The sequence below is a fragment of the Wolffia australiana genome, chromosome 4, assembly GCF_029677425.1.
Source record: "Wolffia australiana isolate 7733 chromosome 4, ASM2967742v1".
In the NCBI taxonomy this organism is placed as follows: domain Eukaryota; kingdom Viridiplantae; phylum Streptophyta; class Magnoliopsida; order Alismatales; family Araceae; genus Wolffia; species Wolffia australiana.
The window spans coordinates 15298807-15326327 of NC_135838.1; the positions used below are offsets into that span (position 1 = coordinate 15298807).

Consider the following 27521-nt stretch of genomic DNA (forward strand, 5'->3'; position numbering starts at 1 on the left):
GCATGAAGAGCATGTTTGTAGACAAGAGGAATCATCAAGGGGGCAATCAAATACATGAGAAAATGAAATGGACTCCTAGGCAATCAATCTTTACGAGGCCGACAGTCATTCTGACCCCAAATCTACGGCACCAAGTATGGATTCCTAAATCCATCTTAGAACCCTTTAAGAAATTATCACGTAAGGCGTTATGGATCCCTAAATCCATACTAGTACCGTTTGTTTGAATCCCTTGGAGTTTTATCTTTATCCTTACTTTATTTTCTTGTTAGTTTTATTTTCTTGTCCATTTTGCTCGCTTTGTTTTTTGTTTTGTTTCAGGAATGGGGCCTCGTATCCACAGCTCTCACGGGAAGATTGTCAAATGCAGCATGACGTATTCAAGATTTTACATCTATCATCTAAACAACAAGCCTCAAGTCCATCCCCACTGTTTGCAATTCTCTCCCTCAATTTTCCTTTTCGTTATTTTAATCGTTATGCATTGAGGACCATGCGTATTTTAGTGGGGGGGAGCTAGTTCATTTTACATGGAAAAATTTGACTCCTGTGATCAATTTTAAAGAATACTACATGAATTGAACCTGCTTTTAACGATGTTTAACATGCACATACATGAATTAATTTTCTTTCATCCAGTGGTTTGGAAACATGTGTAGAGAAGTTAAGCTACTAGAGTGGATCAGGAACATGTTGAGGTGCAACACAAGTGATTTTGAGCAATGTGGGTTCAATGTCAAATTGGAGAGGTCGTCTAGTGGGTGATTTGACGATGGAAAGTCTAAGGGTAGAAGCTCTATACTTCAAAGGAGAGTGATGGGTGAATTGAGATCCCCCATTCCAATCAGCTCAAAATAGCCGATCCCACTTATGTATTTCGTCCCACCATTAGCCTACTTTCATTCCAAAATAGTGGGCAGTCATTCTCTAAGTCCTATGCACAGAATCCACCATCTCCATCCACCTCATTGTTCCACACACTTCACGCCATATCCATCATAACTTGACTCCACCACCTTGCTCCCACTACCAAAGATATACCTATCTCCCAAGTACGTCGATCTCCCTTTCCATGGTATTACTCCGATACTGCCTCTTCAACTCTTTTTCTGTCCATAATTCACTCTGCATTATCTAAATCTTATTCTTCTGTCTCTTCTCCCTAGACCAATGTGATTGTTATAACACTCATGCTAGTTGTGACAAGATGTTTGGAAAACCATTTAGATCATGGAAAGTGTTTCATTTTTTGTCATTCCCCTCGTTGATATACAAAAAAAAAAGAAAAGAAAATAAAAGAAAAGACAAGAAGAAGGAGAAGAAGACAAAGAGAAAAGAGGGGTTTGACTTGCACAACTTCTGGTGTTAACTTTCAATTCAGGGTAATATGGTTCCTTATCTTTGTATCATCACATTGGTCCCATCTGTGCTATCTCCCCCACTTCTTCTAAAAATCTTGGGAGTAGGTTGTCGTAGGTAGCACCACATTCCATCAACCATACATCCACCACATTTTTGAACACACTAATTCGAGTCCCCTCATGTTATTCCCATCTCTTGCATCACAACCCCAACAATTACGCCATATATCCCTTTTTGTTACCTTCATTTTCTGTGCTAAAGAGGAGGAGAAATTGGCTGCCTCTATTTTTGGGGTGGAAAAAATACTAATGGGAGACAAGTACTCGGTGGCCGCCACCCAGGGAGAGAGTGATCTTGCTTGCGAGAGATGTGAGGCCACTTTCAGATGAGTGCAGAGAGTTCACCTTTGGAGTATAGCATCATACCTAGCAACGAGTACACTCCCTTCTCATCCACTTAGGCATTCAAACCAAAGAGAAAGGAACCCCACATTCCTGAAAAGGCCGTGGCTCAAACTGTCATTTAGTGTTTTAGCTTGGCCTGTGATTGATGCACTTAACACTTCCAACACTCGTAGTCTGACCTACAGGATGAAAGAAATGATAATGCGGCAAAATACTTAGATGTTGCTAAGGGGCTAGCAATGTCTAAGCAGGGGGGTATATGATAACACCCTAATTTCTATCTTTATTTCATGTTATTAGCATGATTTTATGCATTTAAAGAGCTTAAAATGGGGTTGTTATCATATATTTACATGAAAATAGTGTTTTCTAGTGATTTCTGATTTTTCCCTAATTTTCTGTTAATTCTATGAATTTTAAAGGATTTATTGAAGATCAAAATAATTATTTTTGAATGAAAATGGCATATTTAATATTTTATTTCGACATTTATCAACATGGGAAAGAATCAGTGAATTTTCTAGAATTTTCAAGAACTTTTTACGAATTTTTAGGATTTTTCTGAGATTTATTTGAAGAGGAAATGTATTTATTTCAAGGAAAAAAGTATATTTATAATAGAAAAAAGAAGTATTTTTATTATTTTTGAACTTTCAAGGGCCTTTTTGCGAACTTTCGTTGCAAAAAGACCCTGAAAACAGCTCTTGGTCGCCACTACAGGCGTAAGGATCCAATTTAAAATTTTACAGGGTTTTATTGCAATTTGTAATATATATTTTTAATGTTTTAAGAAGAAATCGGAGGAGAGAGAGTGCGCTAGGGGCATATACGCAATTACTTTTGGGCGGCGTCCAAAAGCAATTCCAGGCTTTTTAAGGACTTTCTGCAAAAAGGAGGATTCAAAATGCGCCAGCCAATGAGAGAGCGACACGTCATTGCGTGTTTAAAAACGAAATTAATAAATAAATCAATTTTAAATCCAATGGATTAAATTGGTTTAAAATTGATTTATTAATAACTTTTGATCCTAAAGTCCGATTGAGATGATTTTTTATGGATTTGTTCGTCTTGATCCCCTCTTTCTATCTGCATGGTTGAATCATTCAGATCAAGCCTACATTGATAGATAAATATTATGTACTAAACGGGGGTAAAATGGTGATTTTTACCATATAACCTAAGTATAAAAGCTAAATTTTGAGAGGGGGAGCTCATTCTTGATGGTGCTCTATCACAGCTGCAAGAAAGAGAGGAGGTCCAGCTTGGATCGACCTATTTGGTAATTTTTCCTTCATTGTATTTGAACTTTTTGGTGTATTTGAATGTTGTTAGTTGAATCTCGTAATCGTTCTTCTTAATTTCTGTCTGAACTTCTAAATCGCTTGGCTTGAGCGGCATGTACAAGCCCTGACTAGGATTGAGAGGAGAAATTGAGAGATTTACCTGGCTATTCAAGTGCATTTCAAGAAAACATAAAAAAAAAACATAAAAAGGGTTAACTTTCTAGGATATTGAATTTCCCATTCCATTATTCAATAGAGTAGTTGTTCCTGAATTATAAAATCTATAGAATCAACCAAAACACATCTAAATATTCTTCTTAATCTCTCTAATTGACTTCTTTGATCCTTTCAATTGGATCAATTAATTCAATTTAGAGCCCCTCATTTCTTCTACTTCTCTCATCTATTCTACCCCCCTTTCCAAATTTCTCATCTAATTAGGGTGATTTAATCTTTGTTGAAGATTAAATTAACCCCAATTAATTGGATTCCTTACTAGCTTCCCTTGGACGACACTCGTACTTATCACTACACATCTTAAGTAGAGTTTTTATGAATTTTATTGTATAAGCTAAAATTGACAACGACAAGGGTTTAAAATTGCATAAAATTTACCCCTATTTTTGGCTTATCAGCCCCGCCGTACGCATGCCGTCTCCACCAACGCACCATGCTCGGCTGTCACGCGTCGCGCCCGGGGTCACCGGCCGCTCTCCTCGCTGCCTCGGCCGCGCTAGCGCCTTCAGGCTGTGCCCGACGCCACCCTACGCTGCTCCCGCACGCGGTGTGCCGCGCCGTACGCGTGCCGTCTCCACCAACACGTCGCGCCCACCAACGCACTGTACCATCCGCGCTGGGTGCACTCGCACAAAGCTCGCCCGCGTGCCGCGCCCTCCGCGCCGTGCCTGCCCGCACAACGGCCACCGTGCGTCACGCCCGCCTGCGTCGCACCGCTCAGCACTACTCCGGAGTCCCACTCTGTGCCTCGTGAGTAATCCACCCATCGCCTCGCATCAGACCGTCGACGGTGTCCTCAACCTCCGAAGTTATCTCCGGATCTTGTGGATACGACATATACATCGCCAGCGCGACGAAGGTACCCCCATCTCTCTGCTCTTTACGTCTCTTACTTATTTCAGTCCACTTTCGATTCGCCTCCTCCACGCTCGGGTTAGATAGGTGAGAGCGAGACAGGTTGAGAAAATGACGTCACCTTCACGAGAGTCTTACCTGCCCGGTACGAGTCGGGTTCTTCCGACGCGTGTGAGCATATCAGCGGGGTATCCCCGTTCGGCGATGTACTCGCCCTCGACCCTCTCGGACGAGGTTCGGGAGGTCCGTTTGACCTCACCAGAAGCGATCCCATCATTCTCTGGAATGGCAACACCGCACTTCGGCGCACGCACATACCATAGTAGGGCCTTCACACATCATCGTCATTATATATACCTGTTCATCTGCATTGGTCGGACGACGCTGAACGTCGTCGTCCGATCGAGATCCTGACTCGATACCGAGCCGCTACCCTCGGTGTCGACCGGGAGACGTCTTCACGACGTCCGGCATCCCCTCTGCTCTTTGGGACGTGGTCGCCGCTTTGCGCCGCCTGCGCCGAGTCGGGGACCGCTGGAACCCCAAGCTGCAGATCCCCACTGCCGCTGCTCTCTGAGACCACCGCCCCATCGCACAAGGCCGCCGACTTAGAGGCCATTGCCCTAGTCGCCGCCCAGCGCTGCCCGCGTTGAGTCGGGGATCACCATAACTCCGGATCGTCGTCACCCCGTTGCCTGAGGCTGCAGCCCCCCCGCGGAATCGGAGGCCATCGCCCTATGCGATGTGGTCACCGCCCAGTGCTGCCAGCGCCGAGTCAGGGACCCCAGGAACCTTAGGCCACGTATCCCCGCCACTACTGCTTCTGAGGGCCGTCGGATCCCCTTAGCAAGAGCCCAGGACTGCCCGATCTATCGCCGTTGGAACCGTCGTCTTCCAGGCCGCAGCGCCGCCGTTGTCGGATCTGTCGCCTACCAGGTCGACGCGCCGCCACTAGAGCTGGCGCATCGCGCCGCCCTCATCGCCGTCATATCCCACACTACTGACGCGCTGCCATCGTGCCATCTCGACGTCCGCGCCACCGATGCTTGCGCCGCCGCCGCTGCTGCCGCTCGCGCTCTGTGCCTCTCCCCTGTCGACTCTGCTCCTACACCACCGCTCCTAAGTCATGCCACGCCGTGAGTCAAGCGACGCTGTGTCTCCTTCGGCACTACTCCACCTATCCTGCCCACCGGTAACTCCACATCGACGGGCGACGGGCGTACGACTCTGGGATGACGTCGCCAAGAGGTATCGTGCTCCTCTAACCCATCCGTTAATTATCTGTTGTCGTTTATCTATTTGATTTGCACTCCACCATGCTCGGGATAGAGTAAGTGAGAGTATAATGGACACGAGAGCATCCAAAGAGCGTCTTCCCTAGGTACGGGCAGAGCCCGTCCGTTAAGTGGGAGCACCAATGGATTTAATCCGTTTCGCGACGTAGATTCCTTCATTGCTCTGACGAGGGTCAGGAGGTCACCGTCACCGCCATCGGTCGCCTTGCCTAGAGCATAGAGCCCGGCGAACCCCACGAATCGGGGCCTGCATGTACCATCACCTAGGCTTGCATCACATCACATAGTCGCATCTTGATAGGTCCACACCGACGAACGCCATCTTCGACGACCTCCGCGTATCATCTCCCTCCGTATCCGAGCATCGCCCTCTGATATCCCCCTCGGGACGACGACTCCGCCGTTGTCCTGCATCAAAAGTGTTTTATCATTAAATTAAGGCACCAAAACCTAACAGTCTTGACTTTCAAATTCAGTTGAAGTCCCTACCGTCAAATTGTCCCTTTTTGTTTTCAAGATCTCCTCAAACCTTTATCTCGATCTCTTTCTTTACACTCTTCTAACGCTTTTCAAATCCTTATCAAAGTTACCTCTTTTTATTCGTCCCCTTTTGTATTTTTATATTCTCATACCCTCTACATTTGAACTCTCCATTTTTTATTATTTCTGCATTTTTTGATGGAAAGCTTGAAAAATTAATTTGAAACTAAAAAATCCTCAAATAAAATCTTGCTGGAGCATTGCTGGAAGTTTCTTAGTTTAACATGTACGTCACAATATTGAGCATGCTAGAATAAAAATGACTTACTAAGATTCAGAAAAATATGAATAAACCACATCATTTTACTTGTAGTTGTTTGATTATGAATATTGTGTTTAAAAATGTTTTTCTTCAATTTTCTGAATGGCCCTTTTCTAAAATCCTCTTATAGAAATGTGATATGTGCTTTAACAAATGAGGGATAAAATACTTCTGCCATTGCAAAAACGTAAAATGGGACAAATAAATGGAATAAATGCTTTAAATATAAATTTAAAATATCTGAGTGTAAAATAACTCCACCTTTAATTTGACAAATTTGATGCAAAAATAAAAATGGGAAATATATTAAATTTTAAGGTATTATACCTATGATAGAATAATTGGTTTGTTATGTGCTTTTGGGTTTAAATATATTGTAATAATTGAGATAACAAGATTACATTTCCTGAATGTGAATAGACTGTCTGATTGAACTACTCAAGAATTGCAAAATTAGTCCATGTATTTCAACAATGATAGAGTACAAGGGTATCTCCATTTCGAAGTAATATAAAGGTCTAAATTAATAACTTGGCCATTGATAGACAACCAAAATCATTGAATAAGCATATTTCACTTTGAAATGTCATCAAAATGCATTGACATTTTAATTGAAAAGCTCTTATTCATACTGTTTTATTGGCTTAATGATAGAACACAACCTACACTCACAATTCCACATGAAAATATGTCAAAATTTTAAAGATATATCTATATTTAAGTAAAAATTATAATGTTGCTTTGGTAATAATAATTTTTCCTCCAAGGATAACAGCTTTCAGAACCTCAGATGTCATTGGTTATTCATTCAAGGTGCCCTTAGAGGAATTGGCAGTGCTCTGTTCTCAAACTAGAACATCCAAGTCATTTAGTGTGGATATTATTTCACAGTGAAGAAGTTTTTTGCCGGCATTATTAGTTGAATACTTGGTTATGAATATTACGTCAGTATTATCAGTATTATAATAGTGACGCAACATATACTTTCTTATATTCAAGGCTATTCAGATATAATAGGTCTAGCCCAACTCCATCTTCATCAAAAGCACTAAAGAAATTCCAACTTGGACACATCAAAAAAAGAAAATCTTCAAATATTTATGGTTATATTTTTTGGGGGGAAATACCAAATACTAGTCTATTTTATCTTGGTAATCTTATAAACATATCCTCTAAATGTCAATAGATATAACTAATAATCACAATCACCGGTTGATTTTGGTACTTATTTGATGTAACACGACGGACGCCAAGATCCAACGTCTCGTGTTACACCATAGGGAGGATGATGACTGTCATGTCATATAGTGGAGATGAATAATGTGGACTTACTGCGAGTGATGATGATGCAACGATGAAATCACTGAGAAGTACAAATCTGGCGTCGACGGACACCAACGACCATTAGGCTACGATAAGTGCGACATGGGAATGCCACTAGGCTCCCGATGATCCGGACGGCAGGTTGAAGGCCGACGGTGCGAGCTCAGCTATTGCTGCTTTTGCGCACACTTTTGACGGTCTCAACCAAGGACGTACCAAATGAAATCCTAATCCTCAGAACGTGAATCCTCTCTTTCACTAATCTAACCCCGACAGTGGAGACAATGTTCGAAGGCACTAACACAAATAATATAAGGCTGAGAGGGAATAGATGAGCGTACCAGGAAACGTAGGCCCGAACAGTGTCTGATTCAGCAGCACTATAAGGCAAGCAACATGTAGGTGCGATGACAACCCAGGTAGGTGCGACAACGCAAGTAGGCGCGGAGGCGCAAGTGGGCGCAACGGCTCTAGTAATTGCGAGGGGGCAAGTAGGCATGGCGACGCAAGTAGGCGTCGCAGCGCACGTAGGTTGCTATGCATGGAGACGGGCATGGCGATGATGAGTTTGGTGGTAGTGGTCGCGATTAGCTTAGATCCAGATGATCGAGCAATCTGCAGCCCAGTTGTCGGCCACCCATTGCGATGGACCGCTGTAGTGGCCACTAGGGTTTGTGCTGCCGCGGTGGCTGCGGGGACTACTAGGACTGCTGCGGAGGCCGTAGTGGGCTGTGGGGCCGCTAGGGTTGTCCCAACCGTGGGCTGTTGCGGCGGCTGTGACTGTGATGGCTTTGGTAGCTCTGGCGGCTCCGGCGGCTCTAGCGGTCGCGGGCTGCTATAGTGGCCCTGGGCAGTTGTGGCGGCCACTGGTTATTGCAGCTCCCAGGGATGACTTCGTCAGCCGTGGCTGGTGTGGTGGCCGCAGGGGCCTGCAACGGTCACTGGTTGGCACAGCACCTACACCGGCCGTGGGTGGCTGCAATGGTAGTTAGTTGCCGCGGCGGCTATGACGGCCGCTGGTTGCAGCGGTGGCTGCGACAGCTGTTGGTTGTCGCGGCGGCAACGCGCTGTTGTTGCGGTCGTTGGCTAGTGCGGTAGCCACGGGTTTCCGTTGCGGCCGCGGGCGGCCTCTTCCAACCGCAATTGGCTGCGACAGCCATGGGCGATGGCTTGCGGCCTCGGGCAACAGCTTGCGGCCGCGGTTGCGGCCGGGATTCTGGTGACACATGTGGCTCTGATAGGTGGCTATGTCATTGTTACAGTTGTGGTCGTGGCTGTTGGGCGGAAGGCCTCGATGGCGGCGCGACTGGTAGCGGTGGTGGCACATGCGACCTTGAGGACGATAATCGCGGGTGGGAAGCCCGCGGTAGATGGCAATCAATACTCTAGGGAAGGCAGTGATGGCAGCGGTATCCGGTGATGATGGCAGCAGTTTTTGGCGAACTCTAGGGTTTTTTCTCTGTCCTTACTTCACAGTGGTATTTTCATAAATAAGACAAAAACTAAGAAAACACTAAAAAAACAGTAAAAATCCTTAAGAATCACATTTTTTCAATCTTTTTTCTCCCTTCTCTTCCTATGGGCTGCCACCACCTTTTACAGGGGCAAATATGGGCGTCCTCCTTAAAAATAATGGGCAGAAGGCCCAATTAAGAGTAAATGGAGCCCCCTAATAAGAGAGAGAGACCCACTAACACACCCACACATGGGCTCACACACGCGCAAACATGTAGGTCCATACAGCACTGCAAACACGAGCAAACAAACAGAAAACAGACACATACACGGCTGATATACAAGCCTTACTTGACATAGGAAATATGAGGAAAGATAATGTCAAACTTTTGTGGCCGTTGACGAGGCCGGGTACTATGAAGAATGGTCTCACGCATGAGCCCTCGCTCGATGAAGTGGTTCGCTAGGGCCTTTGAAGCATGATGGTCCCCATCATTATTCAATATATTTTGAGCCTCTATATTCCTTGAAATGGTCATTAACACATATTACTCAGGCATTGCATTATTTATTAGCTTTGAAGATTGTGGTTCAGACTTTGTTGCCTTTATGCTTTTATTGCACAAATTTTGGACTTTAATTTCATAAAGAAAACTTTTTCCTCAAAGTTAATGTCATCAATGTATAAGTTTATTTTAAAAGTATACTTAACCTTTTTATGTTTTTTTAAAAAAGCAATTTTTTATTTCCCTACACGTAATGTTTATTTCCATAATCCAAATGATGTAAAATTTCCTACACAATTAAATTGCAAATATTTTTAAGTTCATTGTAAAACTTTAATTAAATCTTACAATGAAATCAAAAGGATGAATATATATCTTCTGAGATTCATTTCAGAAAAAATAAAAATCATAAAAATATGAATATGAATATGAGTTTATTTTAATATTTTTTTGCTACTTTTTGCAGGGTTCCAAAATTTCTGTACCATGCTGGTCGGCCACTACACACATCTAGGAGGATGGATAAAATTAAAGCATAGGAAAACTCAGAAGAGAGAGATTTCTCCAAGTTCAAATGAAGATATTGAATAATTTATAAGGATTTTAAGCTAAATATATATGGTGCTTCTATCTTTATATCCATCTACCATACGAGATCAATAAATAGATCCCACATCATTGTAAATATATGCCTTAAATGTTGTTCCTCACTACTGTTTATCAAAGAGTTCAGAAATTATGAAATATAAATTTTTCTTCTGCAACTATTAATAGATAAAAACCCTAATATATGCCATTTTCTTTCACATTAGTTTAAAAATTGATTGCCTAATCACAAAGATTTAGGCAAATCACGTACAGAGTGGATCGATCAACCCATTTCACTTACTTCGCCGCATCAGTCAAATAGCCAATCAACCCTCAATCTCCTCGCACAATCAAATATGATTGATGGACTGATCAGGATTCTGACATTCTGATCGATCGGATTGAATCTACCGTATCATCAACTCCTATCCTCTAATGACTGAACGATAAGATACCGTTACATATGGGCCGTATACTGAAGATCTTTCTTTTATGCGGTAGCAACGGCAACTCTATCTTCCCCACCTAACTGCTTATCCTCTTGACTCCTCCACAGTGAGTGCAAATGGAGCCATTGTCCTCACAAGAGCCTGCGGTGACACGAATGACCTTCTCTCCCACGAGTAGCGCAGACCCTTTTCAAGTCTATCTTCGCCCATTCTCCGGCACGCAGTCCGACAAACTTTTGCAAAAGCTAGAAGCGCTAGCGTACTTGCCTGGGAGGCGAACACCGAATACCACGCAGTCGCTCTTCTTCCACAGGGAGGCGGCCACCGGTTACGCCGAAGCTCTTCTCGACATCGCCTACTGCAGCGGTGCCACCACCGCCATGCAAATGGACGTGAGAAGATTTCGACGGGGGATACAAGCCTTGATTGGTGATGAGCAGTCTGGAGTGGAGACGAAGGCGTTGGCAATGCAGCGTTTGGCGGAGGAGGGCGGCTTCTGCCGGCAGCTGGTGACCCTGGTTAAGATGCTTGTGAGGAAGGGGAAGGTGGGTCTGGTCGATAAGGTTATGGAGGAGTTCGACAGGATCAACGATGAACTAAATGGAATCCGAACTCCTCCCTTCTCCCTATCAGAGACGATAAGCTCTGAGTAATGTTCGGGAACGGACGATAAGTTCATGGTTTGGCAGCAAAGTTAGCTAAGCCTTCGATAACTTGCAAATTATAATGTTAAATTGATGTATATTACATTACACTTATGTGTTTTAATGGCCATATTTGCATGTTATTGTATATAAATAGCTATAAATGGCTTGCACTATGATTTTATGATTGTTTTTCAATTTTTAGTATTTTTACATAGTATTTAAACTCATTGCATTGAAAAAATATTTTTTACAGGGCCTAAAATACTTGGCTAAAGGTTGGTAAGGGTTTTACTAGTTTTTCTAAAAAATTTCAAAATTTTTTATAATTTTTTTTACCATTATTTAACCAAGAAATAATTTTAGAATTAGGAGAATTTGCATGAAAATTTATCTAATATTATAAATATGATTTTTCTCTTGAATTGGTGAAGTCCACGTCATTCGCCCAAAAATTCAGGCGAATGACTGGAATCTCAGAAAAAAGTAAGTATTCATAGGCTCATTATGGCATCGCAATGCGCGATCCCATAATGAGAAAATTATTTCTTAGAAAAGAGCAACGCAGCACGTGCAATGTGGAAGAAGATACTCATTTTTTATTTTATTTGATTTGATTCTTTTCGTGCAATAAATGGACGCGGAGAATCGATCTCTATGTGCATTGATTGCACGTGGAAATTGATTCCGCGTGCATTTATAAAATTAGCCACGTGCATTAAATGCACGTGGCAATCGATAACCGCGTGTAATAATGTATAACAAAAAGTACTTTTTGTTTCATAATTTATTTTAAAAGAAGGCTGACGACAGCGATGTGGCATGATTTCAACCACACAAAAATGCAATTTTGTCTCTAACTTGCAGTGATCATTGTGAACTTTAGAAGCATGCAAAGACGTGTCAGAATGCGATCTGAGGATGGGAAAAATGAGGAAAAGGCATCAGCTGAGAAAAAATGACATTTTTTAGATTAAATGTTAGTAAAATGGCGATATCTTGAGATCTAGCTGTCTGATTATGCTGAAGTTTTGAGGGCATGTTTATCCTTTCCCCCTCTACAACCCATATGGTTGGATTTGAAAATAGAGGTCGAGAAGAAGGCTAAGTTCACTTTTTGAAGCTCTCCCCATGGATTTGGCCAGGAAGGGCACATGATTTGCTTTGTAAGTCAACAGATCCTGATTCATCATTGAAAGTTGTCAGTTTTTATTTTTGCTTTTTGTTTTTTGAGAGATTCTAAAATGCTATGGCATGGGCAAAATGTACATGTCCTTGAAGTTGATTTAAATGGTGATTAGCATTGCATTTTGATTTTGATTCAAGATCTGGTTTTTAGTCTTTAGTTCTGCATTAATTTTCATCCAATTTGGCATCTTAGATCTTTAGATTAGGGTCAAATTTCATCTTTAATCCATTTTCCCCTAAATTATTTTACTTTCTCTCGCTAGATTAATTACTCTATTTTCTCTCTCTAGAGAAAGTAGATTAATTATACATCAAGAATATTAATTAATCTAAATAGAAAGTAGACGAATTTGGGGGAAAATGGATTAAAGATGAAACTCGGCCCTAATCTAAAGATCTAAGATGCCCAATCAAATATACGGAGATTAATTCTCCTCGTGCATTTATTGCACGAAAAAAATCACATCAAATAAAATAAAAAATGTGTAGCTTTTTCCTTGTTGCACATGCCACGCTGCTTTTTTCTAAGAAATAATTTGCTCATTATGGCATCGTGCATTGCAACGCCATAATGAGCCCATGATTACTTATTTTTTGTGTGCTTCCAATTATTAGCCTAAAATTTTGAGCGAATGACGTGGACGACACCAATTTAATTAAAAAATCATATCTAAAATTTTTGATAACTCATAAAATAAATTCTTCTAATTCTAAAATTATTTATTGGCTAAACAATGGTCAAAAAATTATAAACAATATGGAAAAATCCCAGAAAAATTAGTAAAAAAGAAATATTTAATCCCAGAACAATATGGAATTTAACCTCATTTCAGTGAAGAAATATTTTTTGCAGGGACTTAAATATTTGGCTGAAGGTTGGTAAGGGCTATTCAAATTTTTCTCGATTTTTTTCCATATTTTTATGCAATTTTTTGACCTCTATATAGCCAATAAATGATTTTTATATATTTGAATAATACATATTTAATTTATTGGGCATTTTTTATATATACTTAAGGGCATCCACGTCATTCGCCTGAAATTCGGGCGAATGATTAGATGATTATTGTCAAATAATAAGGAGAGAGAGAGATTATTTTTTTCAAGCGCATAGGCCGATCCCAGTTGTTGAGCTTAGAACGCAAAGGTTGAAATCGTCCTCTTCGAAGGGGTTTTGTCAGGACGTCCGCAAGTTGAGCTTCTCCGTTGATAATTTTTTTAGAGATATCCTTGGATGAGACCTGCTCACGAACAAAATGATAATCTATCTCTATCTGTTTAGTACGAGCATGAAAAATTGGATTTGCTGCAAGATACATTGCCCCAATATTGTCACACCAAAGGATCGGTACACGATTCTGGGCAATGTTAATCTCTTCAAGAAGAGATTGAATCCACAGAATTTCTGAGGCACAATTGGCGAGAGCCTTGTACTCTGCTTCACGCTCTCTCTCCTGCTCTCTCTATCTTTCTCACGCTCTCTCTATCTTTCTCACGCTTTATCTCTTCCTCTTTCTCTCTCTCTCTCTCTCTCTCTCTCTCTCTCTCTCTCTCGCACGCTCTCTCTTTCCCCCTCTCTCTGTCTCTCTCTCACGCTCTCTCTCTCTCTCGTTCTTTCTCTCTCGCACGCTCTCTCTCCTTCCCATTTCTCTTTCTCTCCCGTTCTATTTATATCTCACATTCTCTCTCTCGCTCTCTCTCCCGTTTCTCTCTCTTTCTTACACTCTCTCACTCTCTCTCCCATTTTCTCTTGTGTGGACACCCGCTCGCTCTCCCTCTCACGTTCTCGCTTTCTCTCTCACCCTCTCTCCCATTCTCTCTCGCGCGGACGCCCGCTCGCTCTCCCTCTCACGTTCTCACTTTCTATCCCACTCTCTAAGTCCCTCTTCTTGCTCTTAATTTTGAGAATGTTTAGTTTATCCTTGTTTCGTTTTCTCCTCAAACTCTGTCAAGTTTGTTTCATTATATTTCAAGCTATATTAGGTTTCTCTACTCTATCAAGTTTTCTCCATTTCTTATAGTCTTCTTGTCTTCTTATTTTATTCTTCTTTTCATCATCTGTTCTTCTTTTTTTTCCTTTTCACCTCTTTTTCATAGTCCTTTTCTTTTTACTTTATTCTTCTTTTTATCTTATTTTTTTCTTATTTATTCCTTTTCTCCTTTTTTTATATTATTTTCTTATTTTATTCTTATTTTAGCTTTTTTTATCTTCTTTTATCTTCTTTTCTTCTTATTTTTTTATTATTTTTCTTCTTTTATCTTCTTTTATCTTATTTTCTTCTTAATTTATTCTTCTTTCTTATTCCTTTCATCCTATTTTCTTGTTATTTTATGTTTCTTCTTCATCTTCTCTTTTTCTAGTATTCTTTTACTTTTTCTTCATCGTTACCTTTTTCCTATTATTTTCCTTCTTCCTCTTTCTCCTGATTTTCTTATTTCTCATTATGTAACCTTCTTCATTTTCATAATCCTTTCTTCTTCGTTAATTTTTCCTACCATTTTCAATCTTCTTTTATTTTTTATTTTTTTAATTTATTCTTATTTTTATTTTTTAATATGGGCTTTATATATGACTTTGCAATACATTTTCCCTTCAATGAGAAGTTCACACCATTCTTTTATCTTGATTTTTTGTAACTTGACTTTTACTAGTCAAAATGAGTGGATTGGGACCAGACCAGGACTGGACTAATACTTAGGTAGGTAAGGTTTAGATCCTTGCTAAAGTACAGACCGGACCGGGACTATCAAACCCTACTTGGAGATTATGATTTTGCAAGGTAATTTAACAGTATTTATGTCATTTTGGTATGTTAGAATATCCATGAAACAGAAAATTAAGTGAGGCTAACTTGTTACTTTGATGTGCTCATAAATGAACATCACACTCACGGATAAAGAAACGGTGTTTCATAGTACTATAAAGTGGAGCATATGGAGATCAACTCTAACAGAGTTTTGACAAGAAGTGAGGGACTAGAGAATCTTTTAACTAAGTCAACTGAAAGCAAGGCTTCCTCCAACAAATAACATATTTTGAGGATAATATGCCCCAGTTTGTGCTTGGCTAGACCATTTTTTTTTTTGGGGGGGGGTGTTTAATAGCATGATGATTAATCAACGATACCTAGATCCTGAAATAAGAAGGTACTCTAAGAATTAAATAATAATCTGGCATTGTAGACATGAAACCATCTATTATGGCAATCGAACTATCAACAAATTATGCTAATGAAATCATGGATGATATTGGGGCCCTCATTTTTTGCGTTCATTTGATGAGTCTAACTGATGTGGCTAACATCATCAATGAGGATAAAACTTCTAAAGTCGTGAGATTCTTGAAAGAGCAGCAGGACCCCATACATCACAATGTATAAGTTCAAAACCCTTAACAAGATAACACTGAATCGGAGGATAAACTATCCACTTATGTTTTTCCAAATACATACATGACTGATATGGGGTCTCCAGATTTAATCTCTAATAGGATGTGAACATAGTGTTTAAAACATTAAATGAAAAATGACCAAGCCGTCAATGAAGAAACTATAGATCCTCCACTTCCGACAACAGATCTCTATATGCCATGGCATAATACCAAGGCGAGAGGTCTGGCTTACTCAAGTAGTAGAGGTCCTTGATCCTTGATAGGATATGCTTCGGTGTTGTCACGTTGAAAGACATTAAACCATTCAAAGATGAGCTTAGAGTAGGCAATTATTCCAATTATTTGAATGGAGATCAAGGTCATGTATACGTCTGGGACTTGATGGGACTCCAATTGAGCTCTCCAATTGATGGGACTTCTATGCCACCTATTCCCGTTACAGGCAATAAAGTATTGTCAGTGGTACGGACTCTCTTACAGTTACAATAGGATTGATATGGTTTCTATAGTGTTTTTCATGTGTCACCCGATCAGTAGCACCATAACATAAATCCATTAGTCCGAATCTTGAAGAGGTTTGGTGGCAATTGAAAGGCAATAAAGAATACATTACCAGACTATGGAAGTTGACCCGATAATATCCCTATTCTTCCCGATTGACATAGCTGTTGTGGTTCGTCATTGGTTTTTGTATGTCACTTGGAGGCGTCTGGGTATCAGATTGGGGAGTAGTGTCCATGTCGTCTTATATGCGGGACATATTGTTTGCCTTGCTGACGGAATTTAAATCCTAGACAGGACAATCCCCTTTGTGTTACACTAGAGCTTTTTGTGGCTTCCCATATGCTGGGGTAGGGTGGTGATATTCAGACGGGGGCGTCATTGAGACGGTGGCGTCAATGGATTAATACATCAATGTAACAAAATTAGAAGAGTTTAAAGACTCTGGGAGCAACCTGATGCCTGGACTCTGGAAGCAAATCCACTACTATCCATAGATATGGGGTGACTTCAGCCGATAACTTGCTTCGAATAAACTCTCTCTACATTTACGTATCCCATATTCAAATGCCCTGATCCCATTACTTGGGTAACACAAATAAGTACAACAGTTATGTATGCCAAGGCATATATGTCGAGTAAAATAAATGAGAGATAACAATATTATACACGAAACTGAAAGAGAGAAATATTTCCCCAGCTTTTACTGCTGGGGACTGCGGGGCATTCCATTTCCCCGTGAGCCAAGAATTCAATCGACGAAAAGCAGAAGAATATACAGGTTCTAGAAGCAACATCACATCTGGATTTAGGAAATGGGGCAGCCTTCTGCGACCACGCTACCAGAGGTCGGGCAAGAGGCCAGAGGGCAACCATCCAAGTCATTTCCGCACCAGCTGAGGCTGATATTCTCAAGGCCCAGGCAGAGATAAAGCAGCACCGCCATGAACGCTAGCCCAGCGTCCAACGCCCCGGATAGCACGTAGTTGTGGCGCTGCCACCACTCCCGCCGGTACCTGTACACGACAAAGCCAGAGAAGAAGCCAGCGATGATCCAAGTGGTGTAGTTCACGGCTGTCGCCGGGGGCATGTTTCCAGTTGCGCCAATGAGCACAGGCATGTTGATCAGACGGATCCACTCTTTCCCGGGGTAGGCCCTATGGGCCAACCAGACGAGCACTGGGGCTACTGCTCCTACGAGAAAGTACCAGTTGATGGCCGAGTAAGTGCCCAGATCGCCGAAGATCCTGCGCGGCCCAATGAGACCCCAGATGACCGAGGCGTCATAGAAGACGTGGTCCGATGGGCAGGTCCATGGGCTGTCCGAAGGTAGCAGCGTCTTATCGCAGATGCTGGGGATGGAATCCATGAGCCACCAGGCAGTTCCCAGGTAGACCATCGCCGCGATCAAAGTTCCCACCACCTGGAATAGATAATTTGTGCGACTTGTCAGTTACTCGTTTCCTCCTTTTCCCTCGTCCTGATAGAAAATACATGATCAAGCTGTCGCTTAAGAATCATGCCAGTGTCTCCTTTCTGAAAGAGAATTATCAGTCGAAAACATGTATAGAGTTGTCCAGGAGAAGTCCAAATCTAATTTAGTCCGGAAGATCGAAACAAGTAAAGGTGAAATTAACCTGCGCCATAAACATGGTTCGCGGCGGAATTTTCATGTAGTGGCCAAGCTTAAAATCTTGGAGAAAGGTCAGCGCCTGGGTCATGCTAATATACCCGTATACCTTGAAACACATGTTAGCCACTGGACGCCCTGGATAGAGATAACCGATGATATACTCGGTGATGATGTTCAAGCCGGGAGTCTGGGAAAAGAAGACGACGTGATGCTATGTTGAAGAGGTTAGACGAAATTGCAAGCATTTGATAGGAGTTGCTGTGGTTTTGGACCTGGTTTGTAGTTGCGGTGATAATGCCGATAGGCAAGGTGAAGAAGAAAGCGATGGCACAGGCCAGCAAGACGCCCCACCATGGCAATTGGAGCTGTTCGTTGTAATACTCGCACGCGAATATGGTGAGGGCGATGTTCGCTAAAAGTATAGAGATGAACCACGATTCAGGAACCTGGTTGTATACGCTCATCAGTTTCGTGTGGACGTCCATCTTTCTCCCTTGGAAAGCCGACTTGCTCAGTGTGTAAATTTCTCTGAAACCATTTCAGATCTTGATTCTAAAATTGAATTTTTTTTCAAGATTTATTATTTTTAAGGAAACAATAAGATATCCATGATAACTATGCAAGTTTTTATCATCAAAAAATATAACGACGACTAGCGACAAACACGGGCAAAACGGTTCCCTTCTCAACGAATCATATTATTCATAACTCGCCGTCCAGTTCAACAGGAGCACGTACAGAGAATGCAACAAAGTTAAGTTTAAAATCGAAGGGGTAGGATGAAATCCAGAAATGGAAACACACACAAGAGGACACTAACTTCACCTATCAGACCACATATTAACGGCACAATTAACGTTACATTTAGCGACACATTAAACAACCAATACAAGGTACGTAAGCTAACTCTTCATAATATTACACTTTATAAAATCCAGTGACACCACTCGTAAGTTTCGTTATGTTCCTTTCTTCTTCTTCTCCCTCTCTTATTATTCTGTATGGTGAACTTCCTTTCAAAAATATATTTAGGCGTTCAAAATTTACTTTCAAACGTTTTTCGCATTCATTCATACCTGCCATGGAAGAGGAGGACGTGGGCTAAAGTAGCGGTGAGAGAGGCGAAGCCGACTCCGTAAGTCATGGCGAAGAAGGTACTCAAGTAGAGTGGCCCTTCCTTACGATACGCAGCGAGATCAAGATGAAAATTGTCGTCGATAATTGTTGAAATATTGTAAGGTTGGCCGGCGGAAGTGAACAGACCGTCCGAGAAAATAGGGAAGTTCTTTGCCTTGTAGAGATTCAACCAGTATGCGAGCGGCGTGATTACGTACATTATGAGGAAGAAGCCAGCGGCGATGTTGGCCGTGGCGAACCATGGGCTGGCTAATGGGCTGCCGAGGTAGGAGGAGATGGTGGACCAGTCCAGGCCCACGGCTCCTACTCCGAGCCCATATAGCCCAGACCCGATTTGCTGGGCCAGGACCGAGCCAGGAAATACCCAGCAGATCCAGGAGATGGAGGTCAGCATTTGAAACAGGTATCCAGGGAAGATGTAGTAGGCAAAGCTGCCGATGAACGCAACCACGAAGAACTGGTTCCTCGTGAGGCTCCCTTTCTTCCTTTGTTCTTCCTCATGTAGCGCCCTGCGATTCCCACGGATCCGACCCAAAACGTACGGAAAGAGAATTAACAGACTAATAGAAATATAAATTGATAGATTCATAAAAAGATTGACTGTTGGATGAAAAAAAGAAAGAAAGAAGATGGTATATCTATTGATCCGCTTGGCTTGCGGAATCGAATACCACTATATGAGAACTTTGGAGTTAATCATACTGCAAGTTACATGTACTTACACAATATGTAAGAGTTCTACGAAAGATAAATGGATTGATAGATAAGTAGATCGATGAAGGATAAATGGATAGGTATGTAGAATGATACTTATATAGATCGATAGATGGATAGACGGATGAGAAGATAGATAGATAGATAAGAGATAAATGGATGGATGGATGGAGAGGTAGATTAATAACGAAATAGATGGATGATATATGGATGTTGGAGAGAGATCGGAGAGGTGTACCGGAAGAGGGAGACTTGAACGAGGTTGTAAGGCCACCACATGGCCGCCGGTTCGACTAAATACCGCCGAAATATCCCGGCCCAGCCGAAACCTAGAACCTGTCATGAAATTGAGGAGACGACATAAGATCACACGAGAAAGCATCGAGAAGGGAAAGAGGACAAGGAAGCACCTGAGTGGTGAAGACGACGAGGAGAGAGACGAAGAAGGTCATATGTCTTCTGTAGAAGATCTTGACCGCGGTTACAACATGAATAGCGTAGACACTACCGGCGCCGGAATTGGCGAAGATTGTGATGAGGACATGCTCCTTCATGTTGAATGGCCCCGGGTTGAGAGAGAATTCAAACCGGGTGCCTCTGAAGAAAAGGCGGGAGGGGAGGGTAGAGGCCATAAGACGGCCCAGAGGTACAACGGCGATCTGGGCCGAGATCGAAGTGATGGAGAGAGGCTCCTTACGGTACCAGAAGAACTGGTTCAGAAAGGAGAGGAGGACGCAGGAGAAGGTGCCCAGAACCCACATCCGGAACGTTAGCACCGGCGTGTCTGGGTCGTCCGTCACCGATACCGTCAACGCCACCTGTTCTATCGGTGAATTCTCCCTTTCCTCGTCATGGATCCCCGACGGAGCGCCCCTCTCTTGGAGGAGTGGCGCCTCAATTTCCCTGTGTTCTTCGTCCATCGCCCCCATTGAGAATCTCTCTCTCTCTCTCTCTCTCTCTTTCTGTGTCTTGTTTCTGGATCTATTTCAGTTGTTATTTGCTGCGAATGGGTTGGCTCGGCCACATGCCGTGTGGTAGATGCGTGGGTTAGATGCGTGTGGGCCGTTCAGTTCCTATGGTGACTACCGGAAAAATCCGATCATCTCTGCCCTGCGGCTTTTCTTTTATGTACGTTGCCGGCTGCGGAATGAATCTTCCCACCTTTTCGGGCTAAAACGCGGTGGAATTAGGCGATTCTGAGAAAGCTAGATTTATAGTTAGATGGACAGATAGATGGGTCCGGAGAGAGGAAGGGAAACGCAGAGTAAGAGAAAAATATACAGAGAGAGAGAGAGAGTAATAAAAAGAGATAGAAAAAGAAAGAAAATTACACGAAGAGAGAGAACAGTAGAAATAGGGAGAAAAAGAAAGAAAGTCACAGAAAGAGAGACAACAAGAGAGAAAAAGAGGGAGCGGTAGAGAGAGAGAGGGGAGAGAGAAATAGAGTTAGAGAAAGAGAAAGAGAAAGATAACAAGAGCAAAGAGAGATAGAGAGAGAGGGGGAGAGAGAAATAGAGTTAGAGAAAGAGAAAGAGAAAGATAACAAGAGCAAAGAGAGATAGAGAGAGAGGGGGAGAGAGAAATAGAGTTAGAGAAAGAGAAAGAGAAAGATAACAAGAGCAAAGAGAGATAGAGAGAGAGGGGGAGAGAGAGAGAACGAGAAAGAGAATAGAGGTGAACAGATATAAAGATAAAGAGAAAAAGAGAGGAAGAGAGTTAAAGAGAGAGAGAAGACAGGGAGAGAGAGAGAGAGTAAGAGAGGTAGAAACATAAAGAGTAGAGAGGGAGAGACAGAAAGGCAAGAGAGGGAGACAGAGAAATATAGGGAGAGAGAGGGAGGGAGGTACAGAGAAAAATAGAGATAGGTAGACATAGAGAGAGAAACAGAGAGAGAAAGAAAGAATGAGAGAGAGAGAAAGAGAGATAGAGAAAGTGAGCGAAAGACTAAGAGAGAAAGAGATAAATCTACAAATAGAAAGAGAGATTTCATCATGAGGTATCGGCGAGCGCGCCAATCCAGTATTCTGGATCCAAGGCCACTGACGCAGTGACGTCACCTAATAATAAATTGTCCATGGACGGCTATTATGAAGGAATAGTAAAATATTTTTGGGCGTCTGCCGATAGTTATTCTCGGAAGTTTATATCATCAAGCGATCGCCTGTCTTTCACTTTTATCTTGGCCATGTGCGTGGAAGATCGCTTCGGCATAACTTCTCTGACTTTTTTACTTTTTCTAACTGAACTTATGAATGTCCATCTATCTGTCCTGACGTTTAGCATCGGCGTTTGAATGTCCTTCCGTTCCGAGGAAAATGCGAAAAAATAAAAAGTACACCTTTCTGTCAACTGACTCAGTTCTTACAAAGAATATTTTATCCGGTGTGTTTATTTCAATATCTCTTAGATGAGTTTTCTAATTCTGAAATAACTGTCCAAGTCATGATCAATCCATCTATGCTAGGCTTTTGATCTTAATATTCATCCAGGAGCAGTCCATCCCTGCTAGGCTTTCGGTGTTAATACTTTTGGGATAATGATTACTTGTACAACCCGCAAATCATTGTAAAGATATTCGGCTGGCTCTCATCATACATATAGTTCAAATTATATGCATTTGTTAATATCATACTTCCAATTGTGTCAACCCCCAAAGGCCTTCAACGATGCTTTCTTGTGAATCACGATGAATAAAAAATGCAAGACACCACATATGCACCGTACAGCTGCAAGATAGGAGCACCCTTTCAAGTTCCACGGGCTTGCAGATAAACTTCATTATAAAGTAACACATGATTTTTTTAAAGTGACACTTCTGCTCGTATCCAAAAAATATTTACTAAAAGAAAAGGAAGACTGATGGGGAAAGTTTACCAACTGCTAATACAATATCTATGTAATCTCACAAAAATTCTGCTCCGCATATCATGAAGCTTCAAGTTGTTATTGTTGATGGAAATATATGTGGCCGGCAAGTCAATCACACAGTCCACATCTCGTTCCATGTTCACTGATAGAACATATTCATTATAGTGCACGTGTGATGCTTATAATGAAGTCCGTGAATACATGATCGAACTTAGGGAATTATGATGAGATTCTATTACGGAGATCACTAGTCTTTAAGCATGTGTTCTTAACATTCCTATTCCAAGGATACGCAATAAGAACATCAAAGTATCCGGATAGAATAGCACTATATAGCCTCACTCATATGATGAGTATGGCTGTTCCGGTAGCCATTAGTGTGGAGACACTAAGGATAGATAGAGGGTGCTCTTTAATGGAAAGAGTTTGCTGAATTCATTCGTACAAATCCCTGAATGATATTATACCAAACTGTCAATCAGGTTGATTCATGTTACGGTTGTGTAAGTGGTCCTTAGACCTGAGACACCAAAGACGTCTTGTGAATAGACGGTTGTACTTTGGCTATGGCCAACGAGTCTCTAATCATGGGATTCTAAACGTCTTTGTTCGAGTACATCAAGAAGTTCACGAAGATGATAAAGTGGTCAAGATGAGATCGTCCACCCTCGGTATAAGAAGTGACAGCTCAAGGAAGATGATGCGATGAAGTCCTTGGCCAAGGCAGTGAAATATCGTAGAAGAGATCTCCGATGATTTCTAAGGCCTCAGTACTAACTCGGATGATTGATTAGGGTTTGATAGTTGACCATATCCTAAGTCGTCCAATGAGTTTCAAGTGGACGAGAGATTATATATACACCATAACTGATGACAAACAGGTTCCATGAGTGAGTTGATACACACTCCTTTGTATCTTCTAGGACACGAGGTGTAGCTTGGCCCCCCACGTGTCACAGACTCGACCGGTCGATTGGGTTCAATTGATCCAACATTAATTAATCTACATGATGATATAGTTATTTGCTTTGGAAGGCCAATAAAGGTTATTGGGCCGCTAGAGTCGTTAACTAGACAGATACATTGGTCGAGGGTCACACGCAAATGGTCTTTTAAACGTTAGAAGATATAAGTTTTGGGGGTTTTTATAAAAAATACCAACTTAGTATAAATAAGGCCCTGAATGAAATTCACCAAGGCCAGAATTGTTTAAGGGCCTTCCCCTTCTTCTCCACTCTCTCCACACCCCTCTCCATGTCCGATGCGATCTGAACGATGTAACGACGATGGTGGAGGTAGAACGGGGCTTGTCAAGGAGAAGGAGGAGATACGACGTGCCTAGGATTGCGTGGATACGTCTAGAGGCTGCACACTTGAGAAGCTTGTTTCGTCTTGCTCCAGGATTAAATCAATCATGAATGAGATTCGTGGATTTGATCAAGTCTTCGGCTGCGAATCCTTTTCATTTATTCATCCATGTCAAGGCCTCTAGAACCCAACAAATGTAACATTCCATACATTAACATAGTACAGTTAAAGGACTCCCATTCTTCACTTTATTGTTGTTTGTATTACTTGAGTGTCAAAATATGTTCTGACTTGAAACGAAATTCTCATTCTACATCTAACCAGTATTTTTTGCAATTTTTTTGGCATTAAGTACTGAAAAAGTATATTTTTTCAGTCAGAATATACTTTTCCAGATGTCTTTTACATCACATTCTTAAAGTTATGATTTTTCTAAGTCCAAAAATACATTTATTTCTATTGTGGAGCCTCTGTTTTATTAAATATGAACTTTAGAACACATTTTTGGTATGGCACAAGGCAGTCAATCATTCAACTAAGCCATCATGGCATCGTGCTTTGCTATGCCATAATTCTATTATGACAAACGAATTTGCCTTTTGATTTTTATTGGTGTAGGGTGATGTGGACAAATTTTTTTAAAAGTACTAATTTCCCCCCAATAAATGCACATGGACAACGAGGCATGGCTTTTGAAAATTTTGATTTTTTCATTATTATTGACGAGTAAAAGATTGTGCCGATGCCAGCGTGTCATGCGACACATTTTTTCATGCATACAAGTGGTACACATGTGTCACACCCTCAATCGAATAAAAGGAGAAGGCGTTGACGTGGCGCACCCTGATGCATGGCCATATCAGCTTCGAGAAGAGTCATTTATTATTATATAAATTAATATGTTTTTATTCTTTTATTTTGTCTTTTTCTTCTGCGTGACATGTGGGACAAACGAGAGCTGTCGATCACAGATGATGAGGAAGAATCTCGGCCAATGATTTCATTAAATGTTATGATGAGACAAAGCCCGAACCAAATAATGTGACTGTCATGACGAGGACAACGTGAGAGTAATCTTTGGATTAAATCAATTTTTAGGAATCATCTAACCTCTAGGCTTGGTATCTAACAATCGAGAACTTGGATTCATCTGGAATTTTAAGGGTAGCTTTCTCTTTATTTCCTCTATGCATCCATATGTATGAACTATAAATTGAGCCCTTGTATTTCTAAAAAACATATTTACGCTCACTTCCTCCTAGGGATGCACATTAAAAGAAAATGGATCTTTGAAGGTCCATCCAATGTTACTTGGTGTCTCTAGTGCTTGAAGATGCTCACCGGAAAGGTTGGGTGATGGATATGCATCATGAAGAGGCCTTGATCCATAGGGAATATAGGGATCTAACATTAGACTCTTGCATTACATTGAGCATTCTCCAGCACGCTTAGGTTGTTTAATTATCTTTATCATACATCATCTTCATCCATCACTATCTCTCATCCACCTCAATCCTCACTCCTCATCATCCATATCCATCCTCATCTATTATTCATTTTACATGTAACCTACACCGCGACGCTCTTGTCACCTACCTATCCCATTTTAATCACGATTCTATTGCATTATCACTATCCATATCAATACGCCTTAGACGCTCTTCTTCATCCCTTATTGTCTCTCCATCCTGATCTATCAATGCACCTTTGGCATCTCTTGTCTTATCGTTTACCCCCATCTCGTCTCATGTACTCATCTTACAGCACGCTTCAGATCTACCTCCATGCTCTTGTAGTATTCAACAATTCATTACTTGTACTGACACACTACTCGTCTATTTTCTTAAACGCGTCCTGCCTCTATTGTAACCATTGTATTTGTCCATTCTCTAACTTTAGAAACATAAGTAAATGTTCTGATCTCCTCGACTTCACTTGATCAAGAGAGGTCCATCTCTAATATTCGTTCCCTATGAAGATGACCCTTAATCTTCACTATCAAACTGTGTATTTTACGAGTATGAGTCTATAAAATTTATTGACTAAACTTAGATTCTCAAAGATGTAATTTTTAACCTAATTTTGAGTTCATCATCTACCAGACATGTTTCAGTTTAATTACCAAAACAAAGTATTCCTAGAGAGAACATACGTACAATGCCTGGAAAAACTATGATCAACTAGAATATGGCATTCATTTATATATTCGAAAGATTTAAAACTTCAAATCACAATGACCTTATATTTTATGCCATGGACATACACTTACAGGGTCAGCTTCCAAACAGCTTGGATATTCCGTATGTTGCTGAAAAGACATAAAAACCAAATGGTCTCATAATTGAGTTACACAAAACCTTGTCATACAATCTTCTAGTAGCCGATCCTACTTAGTTGTTTTAGATGTCAATGACCAAGAATATAACCTAGGGTAAGTTTAGTCATTTATTACCAACAAACAATACATTTTCCTCTAGAAACCTAAATTTAAGTGTCATCAAATATGTCGGCGGCCACGGGTGATGACTCTCAAATATGTCATCAAATAATTAAACTTTTTAGTTTTCATTCATCACAATTATAATGTTAATTCATGCTAATATCATGCATATGCATCATTTTATGAAATCACTAACCCCACTTGATCCTTTGAATCAAGTGGAATATATTTAACATTTTATGGTTAGTAAACATTCAGAGACAGGTTAAGAAGATCAAGGAAAGAGACGAGGATCAAGAGGAGCGGGCAAAAATTCAAAGAAGCAGAAATTACGAAAAATGCCCCTGGGCATGACTTAAGAGAAACCTATAAATACTCTCTTGAGAGTTGATTTTAGGTTGTCCAGAATTTTCTCTAAGGAAGCTAGGGCTTGGAGAGGAAGGTGTTCTGCAGACCCTCCAGTAGCTGATGAGCCATTGGAGCTGGGAGGAGAGGCAAGCTGAAGAGTACCCGCTCAAGAAGATCGCCGACTCGCCGGACAGGACGTGACACAAAGCCAGAGTGATTGAGCTGGTTCAGCTTCGTATTCTTCTCCCTCTTGGACAACCTCGTTTGGGCTTGAAGCAACCTGCAAGGTTCTTCAACAATCTCCAACCAGAGTTGTTTATGTTTTAGTTAATCCAAAGTTTTTTGTGTTCAATTCATCCTACTTCTTGTTTTCCCTCAAAAAATCTATAGCCCTCTACTGAACTTGCACTAGAATTTCTCACACGCAGCCAGCAATCAAACCGCCAGCGACCCAGGCCTCAGCCTAGGTCGCCAGCGGCTCAAGCTGCTAGCAGCACTGCGTGCGCAGCAGCTGTCCGCGCGCAAACGCTGCCTGCAGCAGCGTAGTGCGTAGCAAGCCCGCGCGCAGCCGCCACTTGCAGCAGCGGCGCACGCAGGCTCGCCCGCGGGCAGGCACGCCCGCGCGCAGGAGCTGCCCGCGCAGCTGCGCTGCCGCTGCAGCAGCATTGCGCGCAGGCACGCCCGCGCCGCAGGCACGCGCCAGCGCAGCACGCTGCCTGCAGCGCCGCTTGCAGTAGCTGCCTGCGCGCACACGCCGCCGGCAGCAGCCACGCGCAGGCGCTCGTGCGTG

At 41.8% G+C, this 27521-nt stretch overlaps 2 protein-coding genes across 3 annotated transcripts; one reads left to right on the forward strand and one right to left on the reverse strand.

The window, feature by feature from the left end:
• Window positions 1-10599: 10599 nt before the first annotated feature.
• Window positions 10600-11341, forward strand: LOC144702060 (ATPase, F1 complex, OSCP/delta subunit protein). The gene has a single exon (XM_078573930.1). The coding sequence runs from the start codon at window positions 10676-10678 to the stop codon at window positions 11210-11212; it is 537 nt and encodes a 178-aa protein (XP_078430056.1). The 5' UTR covers window positions 10600-10675; the 3' UTR covers window positions 11213-11341.
• A 5541-nt stretch (window positions 11342-16882) lies between these two features.
• On the reverse strand, window positions 16883-20822 carry LOC144702061 (oligopeptide transporter 7-like). 2 transcript variants are annotated; one of them, XM_078573932.1, is made up of 7 exons: window positions 20178-20821; window positions 20006-20103; window positions 18993-19562; window positions 18363-18444; window positions 18189-18281; window positions 17921-18103; window positions 16883-17706 (listed from the first exon to the last, which is right to left on the reverse strand). In XM_078573932.1, exons 1-7 carry the CDS (start codon window positions 20694-20696, stop codon window positions 17092-17094), a joined length of 2160 nt encoding a protein of 719 aa, XP_078430058.1. In that variant the 5' UTR covers window positions 20697-20821; the 3' UTR covers window positions 16883-17091. The 2 variants fall into 2 exon arrangements, with proteins under 2 accessions (XP_078430058.1, XP_078430057.1); XM_078573931.1 differs by having other exon boundaries at window positions 18189-18444; window positions 20178-20822.
• Between the last annotated feature and the right edge of the window lie 6699 nt (window positions 20823-27521).

Bases quoted from the DNA above. Each gene is read 5' to 3' on its own strand.
- LOC144702061 (XM_078573931.1), bottom strand. From the start codon at position 20,696: ATGGGGGCGATGGACGAAGAACACAGGGAAATTGAGGCGCCACTCCTC. The intron at 19,563-20,005 runs GTACACCTCTCC...TGGGAATCGCAG, and splicing joins GTTCAAGTCTCCCTCTTCCG to GGCGCTACATGAGGAAGAAC. The intron at 17,707-17,920 runs GTTAATTTCACC...TATCTATTCCAG, and splicing joins GAACCATGTTTATGGCGCAG to GTGGTGGGAACTTTGATCGC.
- LOC144702060 (XM_078573930.1), top strand. From the start codon at position 10,676: ATGGAGCCATTGTCCTCACAAGAGCCTGCGGTGACACGAATGACCTTC.